Genomic DNA, 10,631 nt, shown 5'->3' with positions numbered 1-10,631 from the left:
CAGGAATGTTTCTGCATGCACATTTCCTGAACAATCTGCAAATGTACTACTCGTGTGCTTTTGCAAAACTCGATTGTCAAGTTCACGTTGCCACTACAAATTTAGTGCTATACAATGACATTTCACTGGCTTAAAAAAACCTAGATGTTACCTACCTTAATTTTAGGGGACAGCCATGCATATTTCTGACCTTCTTTTCCACGCAAGGTTTGTCTCAATGACTAGTGTGTGAGAGGCAGAAATCTGCCATCAGTGAAGCCAGTTTAGGTGACAAAAAAATGTCAGCACAGCTGATAAGCCACTTTCTGCAATGCATTGCAAGAATGCATCTCTAAAAAATTGAGTTCCCAATCAGTCCTCTTAATATGGCAGATTTTAACTGTTTTCTCCATGATCTTTGCTAATACCTCTGTCTCTGTCTTCATTGAAAACTTAGTAAATCTCAATGCAGTGTTCTCAATCAAGTTGTAAAACCACACCTTAGCAGAAAAAGCTGCTGTACTTACGGCTAGCACAAATACACTTTGCAGATTATATGATGGAACAAGATTTTTAAAAAGGAAACAAAATGAAAAGATGGTAATACTTGGTATGCGTGGAGGGCCTGGTAGCTGGATTGGGCAGGACTACCGTGGTGTTTACTGGAGATACTGAGTCGGTAGTGGAGAACCTCCAGCTGAGATAACAGCAACAAAAAGGAAGGGGGGGAGGGAAAAAGGGAGAGAAGAGAGCAAGAGAAAAAAAAAGTGAGAATGAGCCCAAGGAAGAAGGGTGGGGAAAAAATGAACATCACAAATACAGTCAGGGACAACATATCACAATAACAACTGCAGCCACAGTATCCTCTTCTTTCTGGTGTCCAGCAGACTGATTCCACAGTATTTTATGCCCTTTATCAACCTGGAAACAACTGGAAGCAGTTGTGAATGTAGAGTGGTAAGTGGCTGTGGCTGTTGTCTTTACTACTCTCAGAGCAAGTACTGAAGGATATGGAGATACAGAGCTCTTACCAAATAAACTCCCCATTTCAGAAGTTAACTGCAGCAACAAGATGTACACACTGTTACACTGTTTTATTGAAGAATTGAGTAAAGTTTTTAATACTCAAACTGTTTTTTTAATACTATTTTAAAACCTTTGCCATTTCTTCCTGTGCAGCTGGAGAAGCAGGGTTTGTATACTAGGAAGAACTGATACTTTCTTCCTAAGGAACAGGAAGAAAAAAGAAATATGGCTTTTTATAATTGCTGTGAGCCTGTCCAGCAAGCTTCCTATTCAGAGAAATCCTTTGTCTTCTCTTTCTTCTTGAAGGTCATTTGGAAAGACTGCAGGTCTTCTAAGGTCCCCATCTGAAGACATTAACTTTTACTACATCACATGTATGAAGAGGCAAAAGACCCAACATCAGTGCTACATGCTGATGCAAAAGGCATCTTGCCTTAATACGGAAATCTCTGCAAGCCTTAGCCAGATTCCTTCTTGGATGAATAAGGTAAAGAGTATTTTTTGGCAATTTGATGGTGAAGAGGATACTGTAGCGACAGTGACACACATGTATGAAATTAATGAAAAAACATAAAAAATGTACACTACACAAATCCCAATGACTATTGTCAAGCATCTAAACTAACTCTCCAGATCACACCTCTGCTGTCTTTGAACAGTCCCTACCCAATCTCCTCCAGTGCCAGCTTGGTATCTTTTGGTTTTTTACTCTAAGAGTGGTTGGATCGTTACTGCAAGCTCCCCAGCAGCTCAAACACATCTGCTTCATAGCCAACTCCCCTGCCACAAGAATCAGCAAGAGCCTGTAGTCTAATGGGTGTTCCACATGCAGTGCTGGGGTCTGTGGCACCTGGCATTGGAAGGTTAGGAAGCAGTACATAAAGTTTTATTAAACGACTTCTTTTGAAGGGTTCATTGTGATTACAGCAGAAGGGAATAGGAAAAGAGATGCTGCACACTTGGGCTCTGGTCATCTGAGAAAGAGAAAACGAATAGGCAATGTAAAAGAATGAGAAAATAGTTGAATTATAGGGAAAACAGTGAAATTCAGCATAGCAAATAGTGTCAACCTGAGGTTCATACCAGATCCAGAAATAATTCAAAGCAGTAAAATAGAAAAGTATATCTCAAAATAAATTCTTTACTATTCATTCCCATTCCACCTCATTCTACTTGTAAAGAGAAATCTGTGATGACATTAACAAGGTTTAAGGAAAATCTATCATTCCTTGAAGCACTTCACAGGAACGTTACACATCTTAGATCCTGCTTGGCCCATCAAAGCAAACAAGTCTGGCTGCTGGACAAAGAAGTTCTGTGGAACCTCATCCCACCTTCCAATACAGGTATTGGTCAAACAGGCCTAGATCCAGGATGAATGGTTGCTTATTACCACTCCTTCCAGACACACAGAAGGCTAAATGGAATCAAGTGAACCTGCATAATTATTAATAGTTTTAAGAATAAAGTTTAGGGTGATCTTGGGTTTCCAGCCCTTTAACCCTTATGTCAAAACAAAACTTGCATTTCTGCATATTATACTTCTTCATTTGGGAAACTATGAAGCAGACTATTCTCCTTCAGCCCACCCTTAGACTGGTCTAAAAAGCACAGTTAAAGCATCACAGGCTTCTGAATAGTTCTGTCCCCAACTCATCTGGAATGTTTCCTCAGTCCCTCAGGAGGGATCCTTTGTCCATTTATGGATGTCATGGGGAATTTCAGTCCCCTATTTAAGTGTTCTAACTCCCAAAAAGTGAAGACTTCCTTTTTTATGTGCCTATGATTACTTCCCATCAAAGACAAATCTAAAATACCATAAAGGAGTTACAGCCTCACACTGTGGCTCAACACACTTTGTGGAGGATCCTGATTTCAGAAAACTTTAAGCTCTACCTAGGCCCTGTTCCACCGTGACACTGATAGTCATTGTGTGTAACTGCTGCTCTCTACTGTTAGAAGAGAGCACCTGAAGTACAGAAGGTGAACAGAGGAGAGAAGTTTAAAGCAATCACTATTTCTGGCTTAAGCACAGCACTTGATGCACAGAGACTGGACAGACAGACAGACCAAAGGTACTTCAAGCAAAGCCTTTCCATCACAGGTGCACAGCCATGCTGCTGGGAGTCCCAAGTGGAGACTTTGCAACATTAATGAGTTTGCATTTTGACCTCAACTTTAAGAGTAAAAGACAAAACCTATGACACGTCAGCTCTTCCATGTTTTTCCCTAGCAAAATATAAATATATGTTTGTTATTTTATAGCCGGTGGAGTGAAGGATCAGAATTTCTCAGTCAATCAAATCTTATATTGCTCCTTCACACAGGAATAAATCCTAAGTAGTTTTTATATTTCTCTCCCCTTCTATGCAAGTCCCACTGTGACTCAGAGGGAATTCAAAGGATCAACATTTTCTCCTTAAAATTCCCTTTACATGTATAATGCCTTTGATCTTAGACTCCCCAACACTTGAGTTTTAACATGCAGTAGTTTGTTACTGAACAGGCCACCACAAACTGCTTGAACAGTGTATTATCTAAGCAAGAGCTTGTAAGATATTCTGAACTTTGCAGGTACAGAACTGCTTCCGACACCATTATGGTGAAATGCGTCTTTTGGAATATGCAACAACAAAAATGGCTTATTCACATAACACTGAAGGACAGTTTAGTAAGATTTCCTTTTTAAATTTGGATTTATGCTAAAAAATGGTTATAGATCGTAGAAATTACTAATTGGTATTTCAGTTGCTATCACTGCTGGAAATCAATTTTAGTTATTTTTAGCAGCCACATTGCCACTGTGGGATTTAACACTGTGATTCTATAGTGGCATTCTCCCTGTCGTGAGTAGTTTAATTACTGGTGTTCAGATTGTTGTGACCATCCCACATACTTATCTTTTACAAAAAAACAAAACAAAACCAACACAACTTCTGCAATGAAGGCAAGTCTGGGTGACACACTTAAGTCACAACATTCTTAACTGCATTAGCAATTTTGACTCACTCACGTAGATACTCTGATAAGTTACTTCTTTTCCTTGAATCAAAACAATTCTCCACAGAATAGGAGATTTACCCCACGATAAGAGGTCAACCATCAGATGACACTCACGAACGAAGTACGAACTATTACCTTGACATGAGGGGACTGCATTTTCTGATACATTTCCAGTGAATAATGATGAAGCCACATTTCAACAAAGATCTGCAAAATAAATATTTTCTCAGCTAGGGAAAAATAAATAATCCAGGACTTGTCATCACAAGCTAGGTATAAGGGAAGACCATAGCATATCATTTGAAAACTAAGCTGTACGTGTAAATAGACAGGCACCTATTCAGAGATGTTGCAGGTTATCATGTCAATCCCAATGACTGAGTTGGCATACTGCTGTCACCTGCTAAGCATCAATAATTCAGTTCAGCAACATGGTAGGAACTTGTTTCAGAACAGATGTTAAGTTCAGATTCTCCTTTCCCTTTCCTTGATGGTGAACAGAATCAAATTCTCTGAGCTCAACCTTTGCTTTAAGCAGAGAACTGATGTAAGAGTAAAAAAGAAAAAAAAAAAAGAAAATCAGGTTTAGGAACTTTTCTGGAAAAAATTACTCAAATGCTTGAGATCAGTTGTTAGACATGCAGTCTGAAAAAAAAAGGTATTAAGTGCCTTTCTAAATTGCAACTTAACAGTTTCACAGTGATTCTTTGTTTCACTAACAGAGAACAACAGCTGCACTGCTCAATTCCAAAAACAAGCTAGAGCAAAATGGCATAGCTGCTTTTGGTTTAAAAAGAAGAGATTCCTCAGTTAACAGCAAGAAATGCTGTGGGGCGTTTTCTTCCTTAAATCCAAACTTACCTGAAGCAGTGTTTCTGATCTCCAGATCTCCTGGGAAGCTGGGTCAGCATTCACAGAAGGCTGATGGGCAATGTGCCGTTTCAGCAGGCTGGTGTGATGCATGCCGTAGGAAGTGAACGGCACTGCTGGAGACCTTCAAAGAGAAGTGAATGGAAGTTAGTAAGCCTCAGCACAAGGAAATATGTAATTGCTTTTAATCACCACTTTATAAACTGGAAAACAGTCCTTAAGAAGTAAAACTGCATAGATGAATACACATTTCAAACTTCTGCCAGTTATAATTACGGGTCGCTTTAACTATAAACAAACACTACATTACTATTCATAGTGCACTGAACTGGCTTTACACAGACCTGATGTTATGCTCAATAATACATGTTTTTTTACTTTGTCCTATTTAGTTTTTTAACTCTGCCTTCCATATTCAAAATTCACCTGATCTGTATTTTCCTAGGTATATGCTAAGGCTCAACAGGCTATGGAAACTGATTTATGAAATGTATTTAAAAAGCAGTTATATAAAATTTCATGGCTATTTATTTTTACATTTGTATAAAATTGCTACTTGTGATAACATTTTCTAAATTTGCGTAGCAGAACTGACTTTGAAAATGTGGACTTTCACACTTAGCCGTTACAAAGAACAAGAGATGCTTATACTGGAGAATTTTCACTTGCGCTGAGTTTGTTTTTATGCCATTACCACATAGACATAGCGAACTTCAGTACGTGGTCAAAAATCTTTCATCCTCTTCCTTCTACTTGCAGCTAAATAGCTTGATCTATTACCATACAAAAAGTCACCCAAAATGCAGTCACTCATTATATGATTTGATTACTAATATGTGTCTTGGCTTTTTTTTTTTATCAGGAAATCATGAACTAAGAAAACTATGAGCACCATCGCTCTGCAACAAAGCCACGGATGCAGTCCTGGCACAGCAATTTCAAAGAACTGTAAAACAAGTAATGACAGTATTACATAATTAAGGATGGCAACCTCAGAACTGAAATAAATTTGCCTGTAACATTGGTTATCATCACTGCCATCTTCACTGCATACCATACGTATCTGAAGACAGTAAAGACCACTGTCAGGTACAGTCAGATCTGTCCTACTCCAGTGGCAGGGCACAAAACACAACTGGAGTTGCTAAACTGATGAATTTTTGTTACCTGTACATGCCTTTTCTGCTCCAGTAATACCTACCTTCCAGACTTGCAAGTGAAACCTTTATGATAAAATTAAGTGAACATAAATCTATTTAATTTTTGTAATTACATAGTAAGTACATACAAATCATAAAGAGCAGAGTGTTTTCTACTTGTTAGAGACTTGATTCCACCAAGCCAAATTTTGTAAGCACTGTTCCCACAGTTTGCCTCTGGCACTGCAGTCATTACCTGGGAGTTGGGGAAGGGATGGCTCCCCCAGGATTTGAAGAAGGTGGAGGAAGGACACTTCCTTCTGTGGGTAGGAAACACTTCAGGTACGTGTCCACCAAGATGAAATAAGCACTGTTGGAAGGGCTGACGTGATGGGTGACAGGCGAGCTCTGAAACAGACACAAGGATACGCTAGGAATTACATACTGTTACTTTAAGCCACTGCTAGGGAGTGTCAGCTACACAACCAGACCCATTTAGTACAAATAAGCGGAAGCCAAATGGTTGTAATGGGTGAACTGACAACAAAGACACTTTGGAACAAAGGTAAAGTAATTAACTGTAAGAAAACTGTTGCTGTAGTAGTGAATGTAACCAAGTTTGGAAAAGTGCAGGTGTATGCACAAGTGTGAGAACTAGCACAGGTAACAACAGAAAGAGAACCAAATAACCAGACACCACATTTGCACACAAAGCTGTGGTTATGACTGTATAAACGGTGTTGGATAGAGAAGGAAACCCATCTGGAATCCATTGCCTGCCTGTGTTGGTATGTTGTTGGACAGACTGCTTACTGGTATTTCTAAGGTGGGTGTTTGGTTTACTATTCAGTCGTGTATCATCAACTGAACCAAAGCAATAACAAATTCTAAAAGTAGAGGTAAAACTGCTGTTAGTTTAGCTACACAGCATCTCAACAGGCTCTTAAAGCATTGTGAAGAAAGGCTAATACTATTTTAAGAAGAAAATTGCAAGGGTACCTACCTTCTGTGTAATCAAACTAATTGCAAAGTAAAACATATAGTATTCAAATGGATCTAGAAAAACAGAGTCAAGGATCAGATAATAAAAAACAAGTACAGCTGTTAGATACCTGGGGATGATGACTAGACATTCAACTTTTATTTTGTCAATGCTAAATAACCTGGCTAGAGCTTAACAGCAAATTCAGCTTTGCCTTCTTGCTTTCCAACTGACTCAAACATTGGTAATTGACATTTTCTGTGTGGCAAGGTGTGCTTGCATTACTCTTCTTAGCACATTTGACTAACTAAAACTGAAACCTGTGCAGCTAGACTGCTTCCAACAAGTACACTAGCTGCAAAGTTAACATGCCCTTTTTCTATCACATTACAGAAACTATGAGTAGTTACGAAAATAAAAATTGTGAAATACAGGCTCTACTGAAATCACAGGCAGCTTTGTTGTTGGCTTGAATAAGGCCAGAAATTCCTCTGCAAGGATTTACGTGAAGACGACAAATTTATTCTTCACTGGAATTTAAACATTTCTAATTAGCCCAAACTATTTAGCATGAGAGTCATTTACCATATATGAGTAATAAATACATAACATAAATGCTTTGTAATCGCTCAGTTTTAGACATTTAAAAGGAATTAAATATCCAACTGTTAAAAGGATACTAAGAGCCAAATTCAACCCTAAACCACCAGAAGAAGGGAACTGGACTTTGTTGTGGTATAAAGAACATTCAGGTAGGACTTGCTCTTGTATTGAAGCCTTCACAGGGCCCTGAAAGACAGAGTAATGAAATATTAAGCAGGTTACTCAGCATACTTGCAGAGCGTGTTTTCAGATAGTGAAGTTCTGCTGCATTCCAGCGTTCTGGGATATCTACATTCAGCTCAGTGGGATTTTACTGCATTGCGAATCTTTGTGCAAATGAATACTCCTTAGATAAATGCCAACTTTCTCACTGAAAAATTAGTACTCTGTATAATCCAGAAAAACAAGCCTTTACCAACACTTTTCGAGTTGGAGTGGGAGCAGCAGCAGTATTTGCCTGATGGTTTTGTCAGGGTAACTGAGCTGTGGATCAGCAATTACTATGTACTTAAGTGATGTTTCCTTTTGTCAAAGACTGTAGAACTACCTGAATCAATTTCTAGATAGCAGGTAGCTGGTAGCAACGGAAGAAACATAGTGAAACAACTCTGCAGGTAAATATTTTTGTTTGAAATGTCATACTTCATATCTGGGATAGCAGTTAAATGTTATGTTGATAGCATCAAACACAGGGCCACAAAGTAAGCCAGGGAAGGCACTGCTTTGTGATGAGCTTGGAAAACTATTTTCAGTCCTTCAACTAATGGTAACCAAGATAAAGCACAAGACTCTCTGTGGGGACAGGATATCACAATGCAGCTTTCTTGGTTGAACAGCACAAATATCTAACTGCTGACAGCCGCCATCTCCTACAGAGTTTATGGCTGGGAACTCTCCTTCTCTAGCAACTGTTTAAAGAAATGGGTATGCTCTAAACCTGGAGCACTGAAGCTATGCCTTGGCCTATCTTGATATTAAGTGTGTGCCAAGTTCCAATAGCTGTAACAACATCTATTTTCTCTTCTTACAATATTTCCAGTTACTCACTGGAAGATATGAGACTGGGAAGTCATATCTGTACTCTTCTGCTTGGAGTTTGTAAACCAGCTTCATCATTGGGCCACTGCAAACAAGAATCAGAAAGAAAATCTAAGGTAAGTTTAAATGAGAACACAGCACACTAAGTTTTCATACAGACATCCATGCTCCAAGTACTTCTGTGGTCATCCAGCTGCTCTCTCCCACTACTCTCCACTCTAGTACAACCATCCTTTTACCTTTCAAATTTTATTCCCCTAAGGTAAAAGAAACCAGACATCACCTCCTTCTCAAAATGCTGGTATGCAGCCAGCTTCTCCTCCTGCCCACCATTTGCATGCTCTGGAAGCTCGTATTTTCAGCAAGCCCAATAACTTGCTTTTCTATAGCAAGTCCAATACCTGCTATCAGGTCTCCAACTGAGAAAAGAACTGTCATGGGATTATTTTTTTCTTCCCCAAGTTCACACACTAGTGAGAAGTATGGAGGCCTCCAGACTGAACTACAACCTGCACAGAATCAAGGACCAGCATCTAGGGTGTAGGACACCAACCTTCAGCCACATGTATCCTTCAGGAGGACACCAATGCCCACGTTCTTCATGGATGTGCAACAACTCAGCAAAATACAGACAAAGCATTAATTTGTTTGCGGCTGCTTCACAGTAGTTGATGTGAAGCAGTTCTGCTGGAGACTCCCTTAAGCATTCCAATGTAAACAAAACCTCAACCCACAACAAAGTAAGCATATGCAATTGGAAATAAATGTTTATTTTGAAATAAAAAGAAGACATCTGTATATATAGAGACAAACCATAAGCCTTTGATCGATTGATCAGATCACGTCTGCATATAACAAATGAAAACTGCCAGCTTCACAACTTCCTCCGGAAAAAAAGAATGTGATTTCCCACACCCTGCTTATTCACTAAGATTATTTATCACCCTAAAGTACCCCCTCCTGACTCACTCTTCTGAACTTATAGTTGGACAACAGAGGTCAAACACTATTTGTTCTCCATACATTTTTTGATCTGTGATGAAATGAATGAGTTTACCTGGGATCCAGGAAATCCAAAGCCACAGAATATTCGGTAGGATTTGTTCTTCCTTGCAAACAGCGAAGATTCCAGCCTACAATGATGCCATCCAGGCTACCAAAAATGCTCTCCACCAGCCATGGGAAGATGCCATGTAGTTCCTTTAAGGAAAACAGCCACAAACAGTTAACACGCACAATTCCTCACTTGAACAATCTCTACTGCACATACTGGAATGCACAAAGATACTGTCTGGCAGCTATTTGTGACTGATTCCAAATTATCACTTCCATTCAAAAGAATGTATTATAATAGGGCAATTTCAGGAAATCTCTCCTGATTTCTGATCCTACTAAAGTTGCAACTAAAGTTACTCATCAGCATTGTATGCAATTATTTGCTACATTTTAAAAACTACTTTTCCTTGTGAATTGAGGCTGAAGGGTATTAATGAAGTGCAGTCAACTGAAACAAGAGGTTTTCAACTCTTGGGAAACATTAGATTCCCACTATTTTGCCTGGGGTCTCAAAACTCTTGCTAAGAGAAATAGGAACAACGAAAAGAGTAACATGAAAAAAGCAGATTCCTCAGAAATATGCCAGGCAATGAGTTTCTGAAGAGGCAGCGACTGCTCACCTTGGCGGGAAACTCCTCAATGACCGTCTCCAGATCGTGGCATCTCTGAACAAATGGTTTGTTTATGCAGTCTGCTTTCAAAGTGGCCTGTTACAAATCACAAGGGAAATCAGATCACCGTTGTCAGAAAGGACAATATTACATCACGGCCACAATGTAAAAATCTCCTCATTACACCACATTTCGGATACAGCATTTCTGCTGAAGTGGCTGCCGTTACGCTGACCGACCTTGTACCTTCACAGGTACGGAACAAAGCTGATCGTTAACCAGAAACCCCGACTCCCACCGAAACGGGACGACCCCCGCCGACCC

The 10,631-nt window shown here is 39.4% G+C and overlaps 1 protein-coding gene across 1 annotated transcript in view; it reads right to left on the bottom strand.

Annotated features, from left to right (window-relative positions):
* Nucleotides 1-10,403, bottom strand: part of SMPD4 (sphingomyelin phosphodiesterase 4, neutral membrane (neutral sphingomyelinase-3)) — a gene marked incomplete at its 5' end in the record, with an annotated part of 18,379 nt that extends 7,976 nt beyond the window's left edge. The window contains 9 exons of the mRNA XM_010183005.1: nucleotides 587-676; nucleotides 4,144-4,215; nucleotides 4,870-5,002; nucleotides 6,274-6,425; nucleotides 7,021-7,073; nucleotides 7,680-7,788; nucleotides 8,650-8,725; nucleotides 9,698-9,840; nucleotides 10,317-10,403. Of these exons, the coding sequence (XP_010181307.1) occupies nucleotides 587-676; nucleotides 4,144-4,215; nucleotides 4,870-5,002; nucleotides 6,274-6,425; nucleotides 7,021-7,073; nucleotides 7,680-7,788; nucleotides 8,650-8,725; nucleotides 9,698-9,840; nucleotides 10,317-10,403 (915 nt within the window). The remainder of the gene's footprint in view (nucleotides 1-586; nucleotides 677-4,143; nucleotides 4,216-4,869; nucleotides 5,003-6,273; nucleotides 6,426-7,020; nucleotides 7,074-7,679; nucleotides 7,789-8,649; nucleotides 8,726-9,697; nucleotides 9,841-10,316) is intronic.
* Nucleotides 10,404-10,631: the final 228 nt, after the last annotated feature.

This window comes from Mesitornis unicolor, unplaced genomic scaffold (assembly GCF_000695765.1).
Source record: "Mesitornis unicolor isolate BGI_N332 unplaced genomic scaffold, ASM69576v1 scaffold38554, whole genome shotgun sequence".
Taxonomy (NCBI): Eukaryota; Metazoa; Chordata; class Aves; order Mesitornithiformes; family Mesitornithidae; genus Mesitornis; species Mesitornis unicolor.
The sequence above is the reverse complement of the archived record's forward strand: the minus strand, read 5'-3'. Positions and strand labels throughout refer to the sequence as shown.